At 33.4% G+C, this 23,446-nt stretch overlaps 1 protein-coding gene across 6 annotated transcripts in view; it reads left to right on the top strand.

Annotated features, from left to right (window-relative positions):
* Nucleotides 1-16,574, top strand: part of ATP11B (ATPase phospholipid transporting 11B (putative)) — a 103,408-nt gene extending 86,834 nt beyond the window's left edge. For 3 of the 6 annotated variants that reach the window (XM_032483627.1, XM_032483625.1, XM_032483660.1), the window contains 2 exons: nt 8,706-8,839; nt 12,926-16,574. In XM_032483627.1, coding sequence (XP_032339518.1) covers nt 8,706-8,808 — 103 coding nt within the window. In that variant the 3' untranslated portion in view covers nt 8,809-8,839; nt 12,926-16,574. Of the gene's footprint in view, nt 1-1,146; nt 1,273-5,919; nt 5,989-8,705; nt 8,842-12,925 lie in introns of those variants that run through there. The other 3 variants (XM_032483649.1, XM_032483644.1, XM_032483638.1) reach the window with 2 other exon arrangements.
* Nucleotides 16,575-23,446: the final 6,872 nt, after the last annotated feature.

Genomic DNA, 23,446 nt, shown 5'->3' with positions numbered 1-23,446 from the left:
AGTGAGCAGTTAGTGACCACTGGGTGGGCATTTGTTCATAGCTGCGTGAAGAACGAGTGCCCACAAACATCCATCTGCTGATGCATCCTATGAATTTGGAGTACATCTTGTTTTTGAACTACATTGAACAGTATTCCTTGGTGTGATCCACAGTAGCTTGTTTAGTGCTGTGACAGAGAGGAAAACTGTGCATATGTCATATATCTTCAAGAACTTACAAATTGTTAATCAGGTTAGCACTTCTTAAGAACCCTTAACACAGTACTAATAACAGTTTTAAATAAAAGAAAACTCACTTTGAGTATTTTATACTCCTTTGTTATAGGCAAAACTATAATAATAAGTTATCTTTATGTAAATTTATTGTACTCTTGAAACCAAGAAATTTTCTGCTTTATTTTTCATGTATGTAAGAAATTTATCATAGCATTTATTTATAGAAATAATTATTGATCAGTCCTGCAGCTGAGAAAATGCATAGAAATGGGGGGGGGAATTACTTTCTGTTTATTGAGGACTTTTTTTTTTTTTTAAATAATTTAAGAAAGGTTAAAATTACTTCAGCTGTGGGCACATACTCCTCAGAAGGTCTCTAATACTTACAGATATAGAAAAAGCAAAGAATAGAAATTTGTATAAATTAGTTAATACTCATTAAAAATATATATTTCAAATTAAGGATTAGAATAATTTGTTTAATTAGGCAAGTAAAGCCCCCTCCTTACCTATATGTCTAACATTTGTGAGGCTATGTGATTGACCCTTCTACTCTGCCGAAGACCAGTTTCAGTAGAGAAGCCTTCTGAGAAGGGAGCATGAGAAAAGCGAAATGAGATACACCTTTATGCTAAAAACCCTAATTCTTGGTGACAAGGAATTTGTTTAATAGAAGACACTGAGTTTTATTAACACAAACCTGGTTTTAACATAACGTTGTACACTGGAAAATCATGGCTTTTATTTTGTGCGCTCCTTGAGAAGCTACTATTAGCTCTCTTTTGTGACAGTAAATGAATGTGGTGTTGTGTGAACATTCAGTTGTGCCTTATAGATTGTGGACCCCAACTTGCTGTTTTGATTGTTAACTTATATACAGTGAGAGTATTGTTCTGTAATATGAGACTTACTGCTTTTCTGTCCTTCCAGATGGAAGAAGATAAGGGTTCAGTCAGCTCAGCATATGAATTTGCTGAAAGCAAGCACAGAGGGGAGGACAGTAGGCACCTGCTAGCTGAGGCTTGCAGCCAGCAGGACAGTTCTTGCGTGCACTAGGTAGTACTGCGCTGGACCTTCCTGGGGACATATCCGCTAAGTTCTCAAACTTGGGGCATGCTATGGGAGAACTGGCCTGACATTGCCATTTTTACTTTACTAATTCCTTCACTGTTTCTCACATGTTGTTTTTGTTTACCTGTTTTCCCTTTTTGTGATCTTTACACTTTTTTATATGTCCATACCTGAATATTTCATTAGTCTTCCTTTGGAGTTAGAGTGTTAAATCTTACATCACCTCAGGTTCTAACCTAGTAAGGTATTCTCAAAACCTGTGGCCCTACATTCAAGAAATTATTCTTTTTCACTTTTCAAAATATGTTGTGCTATTTATTATTTCTGAAATCAGTTTTCCTACTTGATAGTTTTATATCATTTTATATATGTTAATATAGTTAGACAGTGAATTACTTATCTAAGTCTACCTCTTGAATTGAATGGTCAAATGTAGGGGTGCTTGGACCTGTTACTGAATAATTCCCTGTTGACTGATAATTCACTGAACTCTCAGTTCTTATTTTTCATAAACTTTCACAGTTACATCTTTGTAATGAGAAAGTATGAATTGATAAGGACTTGATTCACTCCCCTCTTGAGAATTAAACCCTAACAACCATTTCTAGACCTAGTTGGGATATACAAAATATTTTAATTGGTAGTGATTATGGAGGATAAAAATTCTTACCACTAATAGTTATATTTTTACTTGGACTATTTGCCATTTTGTGTATTATAATTACTGGTCAAGAAGGTGTTGCTGTTTCATCTGGGGTAAACCCTCATAAATGGTGAAACTTTAAAACAAAACTACTTGAAGATTATAAATCCCTTAACTCTGCTATAAATCAGACAATGGAACAGATGCAATAGTTTGAAAAAATGTGAATTATTATGTTAATTAATACTATAGGAATCTAATTTAAAATATTGCCCAAAATGGAAAATGTTGAAAGTTAATCAGCATTACTACTAATTGAAAAGAAATTCAAAGGAATCTGAATTCTTACTTTGTTTTGAGTTACTTCATATGATTATCTTTACAATATATTTATCTTACATTTTGCTTTGATAAATATAGACAGATTTTTAGTTTTTGAAACATGCCCTTATTGGGCTGCAAGGAAAATTGAGCTGAAAAGCTCACTGGGTAAAGAGGGGTAGCTGGCCAGGATTTATATTATGTCCTGGTTAATCCACAAAGCAGATAATCCACTTGGGACCTGACTCTACTAATAATGTGAAATTATGTCCTTTGCAATAAAAATTCCCCAAAGGTTCAAGTGAATATTTCATAAAACAGGGATCTGGTGCTACTTTAATATGTTGATTAAAATGTATAGTACAGTTGAGAATTGGGTTCTTAGAATGTTCCTATTAAATAGTAGGGGCCTTGTTATGCTTACTTTTACAAAGGATTGGTAAGTGAATTTTCTTACCATCCTGTGACATATGGTCTTTCTATAAACAAGAAAGCAGAAGAACTCTCAGACTGAAAATATGATTTTAGTAGAATTGCTGGGGGATGTTACCCTGATCTGCAGGTTTTTTCCTGCTTATCACTGAATTTTAAGTGGTTCAGTGAAATATGTCTTGAATATTTCTCTTCTCATATATTTCTGCCTTTGGCATATAGTTTGAGATAAAAATCACTTTTTTAAAATGTGTTAAATAATATCTTCTATATTTTCTGTACTGAAGTGGCAGCAGTAGTTTCTCTAGTCAAAATTTGATCAGCCTTGCCAAAATCGGGGGACTATTACGCTGAGCCCTAGCTGTGGCCATGGGCTAGGCTCTTCTAGTCATCTCCCTCTACTGGCGCCTGCTTCTTTGGCCTCCATTGTTCAGTCATTTTTTTCCCTCTGGATTCCTGGCCCTGCTCTGGATGCCCTCTTTGCAGCTGTACTTAGCAACTGTAGTGATACCAACAGGATGCTAGGGCTACTGACCTTTCTCATTATGGATCAAGGTGCTTAGGCCCCAGACCTGAAATCTACCACCACCACCAACAAAAAACATTTGAAGCCATTTCAATCAACTATAGGTCACCTACCTCTCCTTGTGTGACAAAGATACTTACAGCTATTGCCTCATTTAACAAAGCATTGAACTACAAAAGGAACAGAAAACCTTAATGGCCTGTATTCAGTTATTTGCCACCAAAAGCTACACTTTTCTGAATGAATGAAATTCTATAAACAGATAGAATCAAACATTTAATAAATTGATAATAATAAGGCTGCCATTAGTGGCAGAATGCATATCTGGTAAGTATGACACTTTACAAAACTATGTTATTTTCAAATCCATGCTGACTTAAATGTTTTCATCTGGAGGTCAAAAGGAAGAAAATACTAGTATTGACTTTATTCCTAACAATTATCCTGTGACATGCTGTGAATGATCGATACTTAGAAAACTGATTTCTTAATATCAGCTGTGATTAGTTAATTAATTATTGCTAGTCTGATTTACCCTCTCAGTTAAAATTGGGGATTTTGTTTTTCACAGATACTCATACTCTCATTTACCTAAACTATAAGTTCCTAGTCATATGTTTTTATTTATGTAACCACATAAAAATAAAGGGGCTTCAGTCTTTTTGAAACAAAGAATAAGCCCAGTTTATTAAAATAAGCTTTAATATAATTCATATTATATGCTTATTTTCATACTTAAATTTAGGCAGCATGTACAGAAATCTTCTCTCTGGAAATCCCTAAAAGACAGTATAGAGGTATTTTATTTATTATGACTGTCTTTCAAAATTGCTTATTTTACTTGGGGAGAAGTAAAGAGGGAAGGGAGTCTAGGGCAGTAAATGTGAGTTTGAGGCATGTTTTGGAGAAACAGGCCTTGGGTAAGAGAAGCAGTTATTTAAATGCCATCACTAAACAGCTACCTCTTCCAGTTCTGAATAATGACATGAAGATATTGCTTGTTTTAGGGTTTTTGTTATTAACCAAATTTGAAAATCAGTAATATTTGATGACTATTGATCTCACATTAAAAAGAAAGATATTTCCTTAAACACAAACCTTTTTTCCCCTCATAATTATAGTTTAAGACTTATTTCCAAATATCTCTTTAAGGCTGAGCAAGGTGCTCACTTTGATTATCAAGTATATAAAACAGTTTTAAGTGCAAAAGAAAAATATGGTTTAAAATAGTTCGATAATTCTTATCTAAACTTAAAGAAGCTTTATTTGATAGGTAAAATGCCGTAAGAATGACTTTAAAAAGTAGAAATGTATGACAGTTTTCTAACACTAAGAAGATTTATGGGGAAGAGGGTGGAGTATATAGCTTAGTGGTGGAGCACACACTTAGCTTGCATGAGGCCCTGGGTTCAATTCCCAGTACCTCCATTAAAAATAAATAAACCTAACTACACCCTCCCCCCCCCCAAAAAAGCAAAATAAATAAAGTCTTAGCTCTTAAAAAAAAAAGATTTATGGAAGATTTTTGTAGAAGCAACAGGAGAAACTTCTAAATGTTTACCATCATCAATATGAAAATAGTAAGAGCAGTGAACCAGAATTTATTTCAAAATGCAAGTTCTGTAAAGATGAAAATTTTTTATTAGCTGTACACAGTCATGTTGAATCTTCATAGTTGTTTTGCTTGGCAGCCCTTTTAGTTCTAAATTACGTGGTTGTTCCTGAGAAGTAAGTGTGGTAGAAAGTGAGTCTTACCAGTAAGTCAACATTTCTAATTAATCAGAAGTTACTTTTTGGTGCTTCCAGGTAGGGTCTCACTTTATTTTTTCTTTCTAGTATTGTTTTTCTAAGTATTTATAAGTTGTCTTTAAAAAAGAAAAGATAACGACTCCCTTTCCTTAGATTAAATGAAATGAGATCTGAATGCTCCACCCCCACTTCTACTAGAAGCTATGACTACATGTACTGTGGCTGGGGTCTTAGTTCTAAATATGAGATCAAAGATGGGTATATGGGAAAGTGGTGGAGCTTGGAGATTTGCTAGAGAACTCTTTATAGATAGATTTACAGAAACAGTTAAACAGAATTCAGCATTTTCAAAGCAGATGGGGTTTTTTCCTCCTTAGGGAAATAAAGGAAGTGTATTTTGCTTAGTTCAAAAAGTGATCTGAAGAAGTCAGTTCTTTATAATATTCTTGATATTTCAAGATGTTTACTCTCAGTGTTAAGTTGCCCATAGTTTAATACCTGTCCTTAGATTTTAAAGTGAAAGGTGATGAATGCAAAGCAAGGTAATTACCTAATTTCAGGTCCAGACCTAAGCAATGTTCTGCACATCTGTGGACACTCAAATGCTGCTGATTTTATGGATGTCATCTTTAGTGAATCCCTGTCAGTTGGTTTAGTACCAGTGCAAAGCACACATTGAACTAAGAAGTACCAGACAAATTCCTAGCTCTTTCTGGTCTAGTTCAGTGCTCCCCAGATGAATGTGGTGAAGGACCAGTTTGTTGTTTTCTGGTTTTGTTGTTTTTTAGTTCCAGTTCACCATGGACCAATGCTTTTGTAAAATACAAGTAAAAATTATTAGGAAATGAAATTTAAAAGATACATAAAATAAACCCTAATTTTAAAATTATTATTAGATTCAACAGTTACAAAAGTATTCTGTCAAATTGCCATAAAATTTTCTAATCTCTTAAACTCACAGACCAGATACTTGTCTCCTCATGGGCCAGTAACAGTGTCTTCGGAACAACACTGATCCAGGGATCATACTGTGAGTCGCATTGGTCTTTTTGCAAGGGAGTAGGAGTAACTACTCTCTCTCACACTTAGGCTAAACGTGTGCTGAATACACAACATGCTTTTCTGCCCATCCACAGTTACTCATTCTCTTTGCTTAGCCTAAAATGCTCTCTCCTCTATCTCCAGCTATTGAAATCCCATCTAGTGTTCAGTATGTATTTTAGATGCTATTTTTCTCATCAGATATCTCATGCCCTCCCACCAATATCGACAACAGCTGGGTTTGAGCTTTCCCTTCTCTTTTTTGATATTCGAAGTCTGCCTCTTCCCATAATTATAAAAAGGCAGTATAATGGCATGGTAAAGAGGTCTGGGCTCTGGAATCAAAAAAACCAAGACTTAAAGCCCTAACTGGATGAGCTTGAACATGTTTTTAACTTCTCTGTTTCCTTATCTGTAAAATATGCATGAGTATGGTGTGTATCCCAAAAGGTGGTTAGAAATTAGATAACCTATGCGGAGCATCTTACATTGTAACTGGCACATGTGTAGTAAGCATTCCATTAATATAACTGCCATTATTATTTATTCCTAACTTATCTCCCATCCTTTATCCTTAACTCACTAGATTAAAGGCAGGGTTGCTGTCCCAGTAGAAACCAGCCTTGCTCAATAAACATCAGTTGAATGTAAGTGCTTCTGTCATTTAAATGATACAAACAAGCAGTAGAATAGAATTCAGAGAGAGATTACTGACAGCTGGAGAGGTAAGAGAAGTTTTATAGAGATGATGGTATTTAAATTGAACTTGATGTTGTGGGTCAGCATTCTGCCCCTTATTGGTGACAGTGCCCACAGGCAGGGAACACTGCCTGGTTGGCTGTGTGGAGACTACTTAGGAGCGTTTAGAATAAGAAAGGCAGCCTGAGGTCAGGTTATAAAGGGGCTTTAAAGGCCACCTTGTGGTGGTGTACTTTCTCCTTTGAGCATGTGGGAGCTCTAAAGTCCCGCTTCCTACAGAGGATGATTTTTGAGATAAAGGAAGCTGGAGCCTAGTGACCCAAGGAGAAAACTGGGAAATTGGTGAAATCCTGTTACCTAAACCAGCATTTCCTAAACTATCCCTCTGAATATTGACATTCCTTGTGGTGTTGAGTAATGTTCCCTGGGGGAATGGAAGGAAGGGGAGTGTACCAAAAAAACAAATTTGAGAATTGCACTGTCTAGCTCTCCCCCTGAAGACTTCCATACATCCTGATTATTGACAGTCCTTTACTCAAGAAGTCTTTGTAGACCTTCGTTGAACTAGTATTTCTCAAAGTTAGCCATAGAACTTTTTTTATGCAACATCTGTAAATATCTCATAAACACAGTTTAAAAAAACAGTAATGCAAACAGTCATAAACCCAGAGTATTATAATGAGAGCACAAGTAAAATTTGGCTATTTCTCAGTGCTTAGCAGATCCTAGGACATAAGGTGCAATCAGTTCGTTGCCAAATAGGAACCGCATTGTCTTGCACTTCATGATTTTGGCAGAATTACTCCATGCAGGAATTTTGCAGGACCTCACCAGTTGCTTAGGTTCAGAATGCCAGGTTACTTATGTCTCATCACATCCGTCTCTTCTGTCCATTGTGAGTGTCTCCACAAATGTCCGCTGTTGCCATGCTTACACTTGACACTTGGTGATTCCCAACCTTTGAATTGCAGCACTCTAAAATCTGTATTTGTTGTTCTCCTTCCTCCATACTTTCAAAGATTTGTTATGCAATATGTTATATATGTAAAGGAAAGTGAATGAAAGTAAGTTTGTTTAAAATGATAATCCTTGAGAAATTTAGGAGTATCCTTGACTGTGTCAAAACCAGGGTTGGGATTCATTGGGCTATGTGGTCATACCATTTTTTCCCCCTATTTTAACAGGATTAAAATTAGTAGTACTATAGCTTTATGTTATCTTGCCAGGTTATTTATGCCTGAATCAGTGTACGTCTTGCATACTTACAGAAATTAATCTGGTCACTTAGTCACTACTTTAATAGATTTTAATAATGTACAATCAGTTAATTTTTTAAAAGCAAGATGAGCTTATGGGAATGGTTAGCACTTAATAGTTTCTTAGCAATTTAAGGCAAATGATGCTTTTTTCAAGGATAATGTATGGAGTGTGTGTATGTATGTATATGTGTGTGTGTGTGTGTGTGTGTGTGTGTGTGTATAGTATTTAAAACCTGGCATATGGTAAACACTACATAAGGTGTTTGCTACTATTGTTGTTGTTATTGTTGAAGATTAGAGATAGGTGGTCCTGCCTGGTTATTTCTAGTCTTCAAAATAACTTACAATCTACTTTTCTCAATTGCTAGGTATTTTTAATTGAAATTGCAGGAGCATTTAACCTAAACAAAAGCTTAAAGAAAAAATAGAATTTATTAAGTTCTAAGTGATTGATGTAAATCATTTTGACCATAATATATTATTAAGATATTAAAATCCAAAATCTTTGCAGATTTATATAATACTCAGCTATTTGTTTTCATATAATTATTTCAGTCAGCCTCTAATTTTGGACACAGTGTCTTTTAAATATTTTTGTATGATTATTCTTAATTAAAGCCTTCCATATTGTAGAAAACATGTATTTATATACATTACTTTTGATTTTTAAAGTGCTTGTTGTAATTTTTTTAATGCTTTCTGGAATTCCAAACCTATAAATAATATTTTTCTGCTTCAACTCCTCCAGCTTACTGAAACAAATTCAAGTATCAAGTGCTTGGACTCCATGTGCTGTTTCTCAGAAGGAGAAACAGCGTGCGCGTCTATTGGAAGAATGCTGGAACGAGTAATCGGAAGATGTAGTCCAACCCATGTCAGCAGGTGTGAAATTTCTCTAAGTAGCCTTTGCTGCAGTTGAGTATCCTGTAAACTGCAACAGGATGAACCTGCATCTCTAGATACCTAATAAATCAGCAGCTGGTTTTATCAGCTGAAGCAGAAAGTGTGCCATTTATTAGCACTCTTTGATGGTATTTCACTGTGTGGCTTTAGGGTAGAGGGTTCTTTCACTAACAGAGGAAGAAAAAGCACCTTTGAAGAGACGTTTCATCTAATGAACAAAAATTTTGCTTTACAGTCTTTCTCAAATGTGAATATAGGAGTGTGTATATGGTACTCTTGGTTGGTATTTATAACTTTCTTTTTTTGATTATACCTATACTGTTGTTTTATTTCCTGCATTTTTTTGCTTTTTTGTATTTATAAAATAATCTACACATAATAGTAAAATCAGAAGATTTTTGCTTTTCTTATTCTTCGTGCGTATTTACTACTCAGTCATTTGAGACTTTGAGGTATTTATAAACATATAAGGCTGCATTTCTGCTCTCCTATATCTTTTTATCTATGTAATGATGTTTTAAAATGAGTTATGATTTTTAAGTTTTTACTTGGCATTTGTGGTCTAATTAAAAGTTTGTAAGTTAGAACAGGCTCTTTAAATTATGGTTTAGAAGAATCTTAACATTTCTATCCCCTCCCAAATGTGTTTCTTGAACTAGATTTGCTTTTGTGGATTATAACAAAAAAATACCATCTTTTGGTAAATACTACTTAAACTGTATTTAAAAATGAAATTGATTCAGTTCTTTATGTGGTTATCCAAGAGACATTATTATTTAGGAAATATTAAGGAATAGAAGTAACTTTTTTCATACTTCGGTGTACGTTAGGTGATGATATTAAAGTCCACAAATCAGAGCAGCAGGGCTCTGGTGTGCATGAAGGGTTACAGATGAGCAAGGATAGATGGTGATTTCGATTGTCCACAGTGTGCCATGTAAATAGTATCATTTTCTACATGTTCCATCGCTTGGAAAATGTTGGAAAGAAAGACTCCAGAGGAATAAAGGGTAGAGGAGACACTATTCTCTTATCTATTGATAAAAAAAATTTTTAATACTTGGTTGGCTTTATGTTTTTAAAATGATAAGAATGGTATCATTCATGTATAATGGAGTACAGGTAACTTTTACTGGTGAACTAGTTAGTTCCCACTTTGCCTTTATTTATGGCCATTTCTTTACCATACACTTGCATTTATAAAGAGCATCCTTATGTCAATATAACTTCTATGGTTTCAGCCTCCATTTGTTGATTATAATGTAATCAAAAATATTTCCATAATGTTGTCATCATTTTATAGTAATTTTATTGCATATATAAGAATTGCCATGAGCAGCTAAATTTATTGGGACTTATATGTTATGACTTAGACAATAGTATTATAAAATGTGTTACAGAAAAGCAGTTCTGTCATGTACCCAGGCCAGTGAACTTCCCAAAGGAAGTTCACAAGGATCTAATTTACAACATTCTTTTACTTATTAAGAAAGCTTCACTGCACAGAACTAAGGTGAGAGTTAGATTAAGAGACTACTATAGAACTTTTAGAGAATTTTTAAAATATCTTTTTCAACAAGAAGTTCTCTTTAGTTACGATATAAATCTTCCCTATTAAAAAAAAAAGACTAGAAATAATTTTCAGTGAGCCCAAAATATTTTTCTGCTTTAAGTATATTCCTATTTATTATTATTATGCAAATATTATTTGCATAGTCATTTTTATGCCACATTATTCCTTTTGAACCTGCCCCAGGAATTATAGGATTTATTTCTGCATGTTCTACTGAAGGTGTCTGTTCTCATCTGCACTTCTTTTCACTTAAAATTGTTTAGGTTATATTATTGGTTACTACTGTCGTGACCTCCCTGTTTTCTTCAAATGAATCATCTAAAAAGTCTTTTGAGATTTGTTCTTTTGTTCTTTCTTTTTTCTTTTTTTAGTGGATAAAATCATACAGTATGCAAAACCACTCAGTGCTTTTCAAAGGGCTATATGAAAATTGCCATCAGTTCATTAACATTATATTTAAACTTTGAAAAGGCCATTTTTGATATGTTGAATTTTGTTTTTGTTTTTTACATATAATAGTATTAGTGGAATATGTTAGGCATTTCTGTTTTGATTTTGGAGCAGCTCCTATTCTACATTTCTCTTTCATGTCTAATTTAAAAGGTAAGACAAGGCTAATACCACTATTACATGATGTAGAATCCCTTGAATATTTATTCCATTAACATTAAACATAAGAGATAATGGGTATCATGTGAGAAATATAGCTAATGCTTTCATATGACAAATTACTGATGAAGTTTTACCATCTAGGCACAGAAATTCTACTTATATTTTATCAATTGATGTTGTCAAGGGGTTATGCCATATTGCAAGCTCAGTTTCAAAGGTAGCATCATGGTATTATGTAGGGGATATGCCATGTTGTATGCTAAAGGGCTATACTTCAGCAATAAATGTTTTTTTTTTTTTAATGTATTTTACCAACAGTTACTTTATCTTAATCAAAACTATCTTTTAAATAGGTAAGAATTATTAGTTCACATGTAGTTCAGGTGTTTAATATTTCTGTCAATTATTATATTTAACAATATGAATGCACATGTGCACTTTGAAAAAATCAAAAATGAAAGAAACTTTACCTAATGAGATTCTTCTACATAAGCAATGGTTGGAAAAGAGGAAAAAATAACATAAATATTGACAGTTGAGGAGTGGAAAATTGACTCCAGATAGTTAGTGTATTTATAGTTATGTTTTGTTGTGTGTTTCTGAACATACTTTTCCTTGCATAAATACTTAACCCTAAGAAATGTTCATAGTCTCATTTCATTCATTTAGTTTACGAATACTGAGTGCCTACTATGTACCAGGCACAGTTCTAGGTGCTAGAGAGATGGTATTGAACAAGCCCTTCTTAAACTAAGGTAGATATTGTTTAAGATTTTTGGAAACTGGTAAAATTATTAGAGAACCTGTAAACCTCTGGTATGGTTTCTGCTTGTTTGTCTTCCTCTTAGCTAACTTTGTAAAGTTTCTAGGTTCCAAACTTCATTGTGACTGTGCTCACTTAAACCGATTTAAACTTGAATTACATACAAACTTTACAGTCTCTAGGAAACAGGTTTTTGATAAAAGTGAATGTAGGCTGTTTTAAATGCTACTCTCATCCTCTAACATCTTTATTTAAAGAAAGATGGGGAACGTTACATAAAATGTATGTATTGTTAAGTGCTTTTAGTCTTCTAAAAAAAAAAAAAGCCACCTTTGACTTGGTAACCCTAATACTGTCCTTTGAATAGGTTAAGCTATTTTAAGCATGACAGGCTGTTTTTAGTCTTCAGTTACTTTGGCTGAAATTCATACAGCTGCAAATAAAATATTGTATAATGAATTGCTTATGGGCCTTAACATTCAGACAAGACAGTAGTTAACTTTTTCCAGACCAGTAGAGGATCATTTGTTCTTAGTTAAGTGGAAACCCTAGTGACTTACAGGTGTCTTTGATACCTGTTGAATTAAAACATTTACTTCATTCAAGCTGATTATGCTAAAACCTTAGAATTTATAACTGAAAAGAAATAATAGTGTAATATGAACATACTACTGTTCCATTCCAAAGCTTTTGGTAAGTGATTTTGTTTGCTTCTGTAATGTCAAAATACAGCCTAGTTGCTTTTCAGTAAAACTGAATGTGCATAACTCTTAATAACATACTTGTTTCTTATTGAATTGTTAAGATTTTAAAATTGTCTCATGCTTTACTATCTATAGAAGTTGTTTTAATGCTAATGAATGTCTGAATTGTGGCTAATAATTTCATATGATAACTAGAGCATTACTTTTCCCAAGTTTTTGTATAATATAAATAGAATGTTTGGTCATTCACTGCTAGCATTTAAAAATGCAACTTTAACATTTAAAAGTGAATCAGTCAGTGATTATTTTTTAATACTCAAATTGCATTTTGGTCCTAAGTTTTAGAGTAAATTTTTTTCTGAATTAAAACATAGGTCCTGGTGAGCCAAACTTTTCTTTTATTGTTACTTTAGATCATGGAGTGCACCGGATCCTTTCTATACCAACGACAGGAGCATCTTGACTCTCTCCACAATGGACTCATCTACTTGTTAAAGGGGCAGTAGTACTTTGTGGGAGCCATTTCAACTCCTTTCCTAAAACTCAGTGTGAGCATCCTGGTAATGGCCACACTAGCTCTGCAGAATTAGTTTCTGACATCTCTGGAATAGTTCATACCCACTCAAAGTTATAATGGCAAGCAAACAAAAATCATTAACATGCACCCCTCTCAGCTCCCTTTAATTTAAATCTGAACATGTTAAAATTTGTGAATAAAGAGACATTTTTCATCTCTTTATCTGGATTGTCTCATGTGCTTATGGGACTCTTAATGGCATTTCAGCCTCTTGCTAAGGCCACTATATTTTAATATCAAGGTAAAAAAGAGGTAATTCCTGGTTAATTGTATTTTTTAGTATTAGCTTGGTTATTGAGTCTTCTATTTAAATCTGCTTCTGTAAATTATGCTGAAGTTTGCCTTGAAAACTCTATTTTTTTATTAGAGTTATATTTGAAGCTTTTCATGGGAAAAGTTAATGTGAATAGTAAGGAATTTTGGTCCCTCAGTGACCCATGTTGCTAATTCATTAATGCTTTCTAAGTTCCCAGAGCAAATTAGGAGAATGCATTTCCAACCATTATTTCCTGCATTATGGGTAGTAAGTATATACCGGTACCAAAATTTCTCTAAATGTACTGTAACAGTCTGCCCGGTGTCTCATTATAAGGTATGTTTTCAGATGTGGGTATAGAATGTAAATGAAACAAAGTCTAACTATATACATGCAAAGGATATATCATATCTTACATATAAATCAGGAATCAAGTCCATTCACCAGATTTCAAATTGATGTTTACTATTTTTGTGACAGTATAAAGAACCTATAGTGGGTGAATTATTATTATTATTATTTCATGTGTTTATCTAGTTGGATCTTTTGCATGCTTTAATCTGGTTAATATATTTAAATTTGCTTTTTTTCTTCTATCTGAAGACTCTGTTTATAGTATTTTATGATACTGTTGTTAAGTTCAACTATATCAATAAAAAGCAAGTTTGGACAGTATTTAAATATTGCAAATACTTTAAATTATACAAATCAAAAGTTTAGGGCAACTAAGTAAAATTTGAGAAGAGCCTCTTTCTATAGCTAGCTTAGAATTGCTCTTGCCTTTCAGTAAGCTAGCTTTTAGAATAAAGGATTTCAGATGAGAATCCTGTTATTTTTAGGTTAGTATATGTTGTCTAAGTTATAGCAGACTACCACAGTAAAGTGAAATCTGCCCAGTGTCTCATTATAAGGTACATTTTCAGATGTGGGTATAGAATGTAAATGAAACAAAGTCCAAAATGCTAAATTTTATGGGTAATGACTGCAATACATATAAATGCTAAAAACAATGGGGTATGCAGTTACTGCCATTAACTCACTGCACTTCAGTAATTGATTTCCATCCTGAATTTATCATGTAGATCCAGTGTTTTTATTTGTTTTGATAAAAAGTAATGTTTTAAAATTTGAAAATGATTATTGGTTTAAGAACTATTACCCAGCTCTAAGCATGTAATAATTGTGTACATATACATTCAAAATTGTATGAAAATGGCTCAGTAAGGTTTTGCCAACACTTTTCCTTCAGAATATGATTCCTTTTTGTAAATTTATTGCACAACCCTCTACCCCTTTCCCATTTCATGAATATAAGACTTCTGGAACTGGGCTGGTAGGGAAAGAATGGTAGAATTAAGACCTTACCTTTGTCTACTGGTAAACTATTTTCTTGCTAATATAACATTTATATGTTTCAATAATGCAAGGATGTTAGGTTATGAATGTCATCCTAAATACTAATTTTCATTAATAGCTCTTCTTTAAGTTGGACATTCCAAAATTGGGTTTAGGAAGTTACTGTTATTCTGGAAATACATTAACAGAATAATAAAATATACCATGTGTACCCTCACCAATTCATGTTCCAGAAGAGGAAGTATTCCAGAAAATACTCAGTAGTTAGTGGAAAATAATACAGAATTTGCTTTTTCTTAGAATGTCTTATAAAATGTTCATGTAACAAAGTGACATTAAGTACCTTGCATTACATCTGCCTTGTGTTTATTTGCCATCAGCTAAACTGCTAACACTAGGAGAGGACTGCAAGCAGTCTCTGACCAACTGCAGCAAGGCAAAGGGGTCAGCTAGCTTATATGGTGCTTAAGATGTGATTGATGCAATTTTCTGCATTTACTATTTGAATTTATTTAAGAACTTTGTCTCTGAAAGAAAGATAATAGCATCCCCTGATATGCTCATCCTACTCTGTTCAAAACCTGCTCCATTTAGAAGATTATCTTGTAATTTCAAGAAAGAGGTTTTCTATTTATTTAAGAAAGTGACAGTGTTATCCTCAAGTTTCCAATCATTTTCTAGTGTTAATATTCTTATTGTAAAGCTATTACTACCTAATGAGTAATCAGAAATTTTCCCCTTTGCGTATTTCTTTAAAATTCTTTGGAAAGTATGATGTTGATAATGAACTTACTGTTATCTGCCAAAACCAGGGTACGATGCTACATGTGTTATTGCTAGTTAATTAGTGATCTCAAATCTATTTGCCTCACTTGCTTGCTTTTGCCTAGCCGGAAGGCTGTAGCCTTGGAGATAGTAAGTAGCAAGCACCAAGTCAGTTTTCAGAATCGTCCATCAGCCACTTTAGGTGACTCCGCACCCTGCCTCAGCTTTAGCAAGCATTAGTAAACTCACCCTAGGAGGAGTAGGGTGTAGGCCAGAAGAACTGTAGCTCCCCAGGCTTGCTGTGGAGTTGACAAGAAAAAAGGGGAGAATTTAGTTTGAATTTCTCTTAACTAGCCTCTCCTCTTTGGGTCATCTTCTCCCTGATAGCCAAAGGCTTCAAAGACCTGATTCAAACTCTGGCACTATCCTGAGTAGGAAGGAGATTAAACAGAGGCAAATCACCCAGTTAGGGAATACCTTTACTCAGACCAGGGTTATTTTTACTGCATAAGATTGTGAAATTGGACTTACAAGCTTGAGACTCAGGAGTCAAGGCCACTAAAAAATTTACAATTAATACCGACAGTTTTTAAAAATACACTTCTCTGGAAAGTTATTGAAGGCTGAGGGAAAAAAAATTCATCCATGTTTGTGTTTTTCCTGTAAAGATCAATTTGGGATACGCTTATAAGCAGGTATTAATAAAACTTAAACACCAAAGAGTTATGTAAAACATGTTCTGTTAATTTTGGTCCCCCCTTTAGAGATATTTTTCTATCCTGAAATGAGTAACCTGTTTTCACAAAAATAGAGCATTATTAAAATGCTATTTATGTGAGATAACCTGAATGATATTCCTGCAAAAAATACATCATAACTAATGATATGTTTGTAATAATGGTGATTGTTAGATTTTTATGAGAAATTAGTAGCTGGAAATACTGTAGCAACACTCAGTTTAAAATTTTGGACCTCAGATACTGTGGCTGTCTAATATAATCTTTAAAAATTATCTGCATTGTCAGTAAATGTGTACCTATTGTACAGCTCTCAGTAATTTTTTAAAGTTTATGAAATTATATTTATCCAATAAAAATTTCTTTTATAAGTTGAGTCTTTTTCCATTATTTAAATGCATTTTAAGCCTCCCCCTGCTCATCACGAATCAATTTTTTTAATTTTACTACATTTACCCTCTGTTGTAGTACAGAAATGCCATTATGCCTTTCACTGCATGTTTTCAAAAATCTAGAAATTCTTTCTTTACTCAACTTTTGTAAATTATCAGTACAGCTCCTGAAAAGGGGTGTGATTGAAATGCACCAACCATAAAGGCCAACACACTTCAGCTAGAAATTGCATCATTGGTGAAAAACCAGCCATGTGAATTTGGAAATGCCTCAGTTCAATAGAAAATGCTTTCTTTAAAATACGTATTTATGTTTTAAATGTATTCAGTCATTGTTCCTAATGCTTCAGGTGCCATTAAAATATGTAATCATTTCATCTGTGTAAAAGGTAAGCTGTTGTCTTTGCCAAAGTGTTAGTATTTGCAAAGGATGACAATGTATAATATATGTGTTTTTATTTCTGAAATGAAATAACATAATCCTGGACATGTCAGTTTATCTAAGCTTCTATTTTTATTTTAAAAGGAGTTGAGGGCTTGGACTATCTTTAGGGTCACTTCAGTCTTTAACATTTATTGTACAGCATAATGAATTGGGTTCTTAATAAGATATTTAGGACAAAGTAAAATTTTGTGAGCATTTCATCAGGAAATTTAGTGAATTCAAAAACAGGTCAAGTTTTATTTTGAAGAGCTAACTGACTCAAAGAACAAAGCTATTGTAAGTGGAGATAAGGTCATATGTCTGTGTGAACAGCCCCTTTTGGAAGTGGCACAGAGCCTTCTGATAAGTCAGAGTTGTAATACTAGTTTTTAAGGTAAGTTTGTTTGTATTCAAGTAAAATGTGTAGATAGTGAAGTGCATCAATTTTAGGACTACATTCTGCCACTTTTAACAAATGTATACATCTGTGTAATCCTAACTCCAAACCAGATAGAAAACCTTTTCATCATCCCAGGAAGTTCCTTTGTGCCTCTTTCCAGGAAATATATTTCTCTCTCCTCCTGACCTTGGCAACCATTTTTGCTGTTTTCTATTGTCATAGATTAGTTTTACCTGTTCCTGAAATTCATATAAATGAAATTTTACATGTTTACTTTTGCATCTGACGTGGTTCACAGCATCTATGCGATTCCTCCGTGTTGTTGCATATATCAATAGTTTGGGATTTTTTTTGCTACTCAGTAGTGTTCCTTTTCAGGAACATCCCACAGTTATCCTTTCTTTGATTTATGGACACATTTGCACAATTTACAATTTGAGGTGATTATAAGTATAGTTATTATGAACATTATTGGCATGTTTTCATTTCTCTTACTAAATAACTAGTGAAATTGCTGAGTCATCAAATAGGTTTACATTTAATTTTATGAGAAACTGCCAAAAAGTTTTCCAAAGTGACTGTATATGCCATTTTATGTGTATTTATGTGTTTGGAATAATGAGAGTTCCAGTTGTTCTATTTTATCTCATGATTTTAATTTGCATGACTAATGATGTTTAACTCCTTTTCATATGCTTACTGGCAATTTATCTTTTTTTTTTCCTGAAATGTCTGTTCGGGTGTCTGGCCATTTTTTTCATTAGGCTACTTGTCTCATTACAGAATGGTTGGAATCCTCTTCATAAGGATGTAAGTTCTTTGTTGGATATATATACTGCTAGGATTTTCCCCCAGTCTGGCCTGCCTGTATATTTTTTTAATGGTGACTTTGGGGAGCAGAAGTGTTTCGTTTTGATGAAGTCTGGGGTTTTTTTTGTTTCCTTTCCAGTTGTATGCTTTTTGTGTCATTTGAATATTTTGTCAGCCCCAAGTTCGTGAAGATATTTCCCATGTTTTCTTCTGAAAGCACTCTAGTCTTACACTTTGTTGAAGTATAGTCAGTTTACAATGTTGTGTCAATTTCTGATGTACAGCATAATGCTTCCGTCATACATGAACATACATATATTCATTTTAATTTTTTTCACCATAAGTTACAAGATACTGAATATTGTTCCCTGTGCTGTACAGTATGAACTTGTTGTTTATCTATTTTATATATATGAGTTAGTATCTGCAAATCTCGAACTCCCAGTTTATCCTTTCCCACCCCCTTCTCCCCTAGTAACCATGTTTGTTTTCTATGTCTGTGAGTCTCTTTCTGTTTTGTATATATTGATTTGTCTTTTTTTTTTAGATTCCACATGTAAGTGATAATGATATTTTTTTCTTCTCTTTCTGGCTTACTTTATTTAGAATGACAATCTCCAAATCCATCCATGTTGCTGCAAATGACATTATTTTATTCTTTTTATGGCTGAGTAATATTCTATTGTATTAATATATCACAATTTCTTTATCCAGTCATCTGTCTATGGACATTTAGGTTGTTTCCATGTCTTGGCTATTGTAACCAGTGCTGCTGTGAACATTGGGGTGCATGTATCTTTTTGAATTAAGGTTCCCTCTGGATATATGCCCAGGAGTGGGATTACTGGATCATATGGTAAGTCTGTTTTAGTTTTTGATGAATCTCCATACTGTTTTCCATAACAACTGCAGCAAACTACATTCCCATCAACAATGTAGGAGGGTTCCCTTTTCTCCACACCCTCTCCAGCATTTATCGTTTGTGAACTTTTGAATGATGACCATTCTGACTGATGTGAGGTGATATAACTCAGTATAGTTTTGATTTGCATTTCTCTAATAATTAGTGATACTGAGCATTTTTTCATGTGCCTGTTGCCCATTTGTATGTCTTCATTGGAGAATTGCTTGTTTAGTTAGGTCTTCTGCTCATTTTTAGATTGGATTGTTTGGTTTTGTGTTATTAAGCTGTATGAGCTATTTATATATTCTGGAAATTAAACCTTTGTCAGTCACATCATTAGCAAATATTTTCTCCCATTCTGTAGGTTGTCATTTTGTTTTGCTTGCGGTTTCCTTTGCTGTGCAAAACCTTATAAGTTTAATTAAGTCCCATTTATTTATTTTTGTTTTCACTTCTATTGCCTGGGTAGACTGCCCTAGGAGAACATTGTGAAAGCTCTCCAGTCTTAGCTCTTAAGTTTAAGTTCATGATCCATCTCAAATTCATTTCTGTGTATGGTATGAGGCAAGGATTGAGGATCTTCCTTCCTCCTAACTCCGATAAGAGTATCTGTTTGGCTTAGCTTCATTTGTTGAAAATGTCCTCTATCTCCATTTAATTCATTTGGTGTCCCTTTAAAATTAACCAGCTATATAAATGTGGTCTATTTCTGGACTCTGTTCACTTATCATTATACCTGTAGCACACTGTCTTGATTACTATAGCTTTATGTCTAGCTTTGAGATCAGGTATCTAAGTCCTACAATTCTGATGTCGATTGTTTTAGCTATCCTAGGACTTTGTATTTCCATATAAATTTTGGAATAAATTGATTAATTTATATATTTTTTTAATCCTGATCTGATTTTGATTTGGATTGCTCTGAATTGAGCAATCTGGAAATCACTGACATTTAACTATTAGACTCTTCTAGTCTGTGGACATAGTATATCTGTCCATTTATTTTAGGTCTTTATTTTCTCAGGAATGTTTTGTACAGTGTAGACATCTGGCAGACCGTTAACTCCTAAAATTTTTAAGGTTTTTGGTGCTGTGGTAACTAGAATTGTCTTTTATTTTCCAATTATTAGCATCATATATAACTGCAATTTTTGTGCTTTTGACTTTGTAACTTAACCTTGCTAAATTCATTTTACTGGTCTAGTAAAATTTTTTTTTTTTTTCTTTTCTGTGGAACCTTTTTGATTATGATGCACACAGTTACATCATCTGAGAATTGTTTCAATTTTTTCAATATCTGTGCCTTTAATCTCTAGTTACAATTTTATTGCACTGTCTAGAACTTCCTGTACAATGTTAAACAGACATGGTGAGAAACATATGTGTTGAATTTTGAAAATGCTTTTTCTCCATTACTCAAGATGACCATATAGTTTTTTATGTTTTAGTTTGCTAACATGGTGACATACTATGGTTGATTTTCAGATGTTAAACCAACTTCGTATCCTTGAAATAAATTTCACTTGGTTATGATGTGTTACCTTTTATATATTGCTGTTTGATATACTAATATTGTGTTAGGGGCTTTTGTATCTGTGCTTATGAAGTATATAGATCAGTAATTTCATTTTCGTATAACATCTTTGTCAGATTTGGTATTAGGGTTATGCTGGCCTCATAAAACAATTTGGGAAGTGGTCCTTTCCCTCTTTTTTGGAAGAGTTTATGAGATAGCTGATATTATTTCTTTTAATATTTTTGAAGAATTCACCATTGAAGTTACCTGGGCCTAGAGTTGGAGGGGTTTTTTTGTTTGCTTTTTGGGGTTTTTTGTGTGTTGAAGGGTGAATATTGTATATCACAAATTCACTCTCTGAAACAGATACAGGATTATTCACATTTTCTATTTCTTCTTTTGTCATATTTGGTAAGTTTTATCTTCTAAGGAATTTGTCCATTTCAGGTAATTGCCACTATTTTTGACATAAAATTGTTCAGAATATTCTTTGAATTATCCTTATACTGACTGTGGGATCTGTAGTAATGTTTCTGCTTTCCTTTTTTATATTAGTAGCTTTTTTCTTGACTTTTTAATCTGACCAGTCTTGCTATAGGTTTAATCAAGTTTATTAATTTTTTTCCAAGAACCAACTTCTGGCAGTGTTAATTTTATCCATTTGTTTTTATTACCCTATGTCTCATCTTTATTATTCCTTCTTTCTATTTTGGTTTTAATTTGCTCTTTTATGGCTTTTTTGAAGTTTCGATAATTGATTCTAAACACTTCTTTTTAATAAAGACAGTAAAACTGTACAATTTCCCTCTAGGCATTGCTTCAGATGCATTCCACAGATTGTATCTTTACACTGTTACTCATATCAGAATGTTTTCTTTTTTCCTTTATGATTCTTCTTTGATCCCTGAATTATTTAGAGGTGTTTTGATTTCTAAATATTTGGAGGATATAATTTTTTCCCCCTTCCATTCCCTTCACTTCTTTTTCCTTAGGGTTTCCAATACTGTGTTAAACATTTTTGGTAATAAGGATATCCTAATTTCGTTTCTTAAAAGGAATTCATCTAACATTTACCCATTTAGTGTAATATATGCTGTAGGGTTTGAGTATACATCATAGCTTTTCCCTTACTGAGAATATTCCCTTCTATTCCTGGTTTACTAACAGTTAATTATAGACAGGTGTTGAACTTTGCAAAGTGATTTTTCTGGTTCAATTAAAATTATCATAAAATGTTTTTCATTATTTTATTAACATGGAGAAATATATTGATGGATTTTTCTGATATTGAACAATCCTCGCATTATTGGCACAAATCTTGCTTGTTCATGATATATTATTTTTAGTGCTGTGTTGGATTCACTTAACTATTGCTTTATTTAGGATTTTGCATCTATGTACATAAATGGGCTTATAATTTCTCTTTTTATTGTTTTTTCCCCTTGTTTTTGAGTCAGTATTATAGTAATTTCAATGAATGAGCTGGGAAAGCCTCCCAGTCCCCCTGCTCCCGCAGCCTACTCCCCCCCCCCCCACCAGTTTTCTGGTTTCTGGAACAACTTGCATAAAATAGAATTAAACTATTTTGAAAGTTTGGTAGAATAAAAACATTTGGACCCGAGGTTTTTTTTGAGAGGAGCTGTCTTTTTTTTTTTTTAATATTTCTAATATATATTTTATAGTTCATTAGTTTACTCAAGTTATGCCTATACATTTTATATGTTACTAGTAGCTTGTCCATATTTCAGTTTAGTTCATAAGACTCATCTGCATATGTAAATAATTTCTCCTTTCTAGATTATTTTTCCACACACTTTTCTTAAGATATAATTGTCAGATACCATTAGTTTCATATTTATAACATAATTTGATATATTTGTATGTATTGTGAAATGGTTAATAAGCCTAGTTAACATCCATCACCAAACATAGTTAGAAATTTTTTTCTTGTTATGAGAACTTTTAATATCTGTTCTCTGAGGAGCTTTCAAAGTTGCAAAACAGTATTAACTATAGTCACCATACTGTACATTACATCCCCACAACTGATTTATTCTGTAAATAGAAGTTTGTACCTTTTAACCCCCTTCATTTATTTCACCCACCCCTAAGCTCCTGCCTCTAGCAACTGCCAAGCTGTTCTCTAATTCATGCGCTTAGTTTTTTTGTTTTTGTTTTAGATTCCACATATAAATTGGCTCATGTGGTTATTTATCTTTCTATGTCACTTATTTCACTCAGCATAATACCCTCAAGGTCCATCCATGTTGTCCCAAATAGCAGAGTTTTCCTTATTTTTTATGGCTGAATATTCCTTTATGTATGTATGTATGTACATTTTCTTTACCATCTATCCATCATTGGAAACTTAGGTTGTTTCCATATGTTAGATACTGTAAGTGGACATAGGTGCTTCAGTGAACATGGCTTTGCACATATCTTTTCAAGTTAATTTTTTTTATTTTCTTTGGATAAATACTCAGAAGTAGAATTGCTGGATCATAGGTTGAACTTCTGTATTGCTTTCCACAGCTACACCAATTTACTTTCCTGCCAACAATGTACAAGTGTTCCTTTTTCTCCACATCGTCAACCAATACTTACTGCCTTTTTGATAATAGCCATTCTCATTAACAGGTGTGAGGTAACATTGTGGTTTTGACTAGCATTTCCCTGATGATTAGTGATGTTGAGCACCTTTTCATATACCTGTTGTCTGTCTGTATGTCTTCTTTGGGAAAATGTCTGTTCAGAACCTCTACTCATTTTTTAATTGTATAGTTTATTTTCTTGCTTC

This window comes from Camelus ferus, chromosome 1, assembly GCF_009834535.1.
Source record: "Camelus ferus isolate YT-003-E chromosome 1, BCGSAC_Cfer_1.0, whole genome shotgun sequence".
Classification (NCBI taxonomy): Eukaryota; Metazoa; Chordata; class Mammalia; order Artiodactyla; family Camelidae; genus Camelus; species Camelus ferus.
This window is presented reverse-complemented; position numbering and strand designations above follow the sequence as displayed.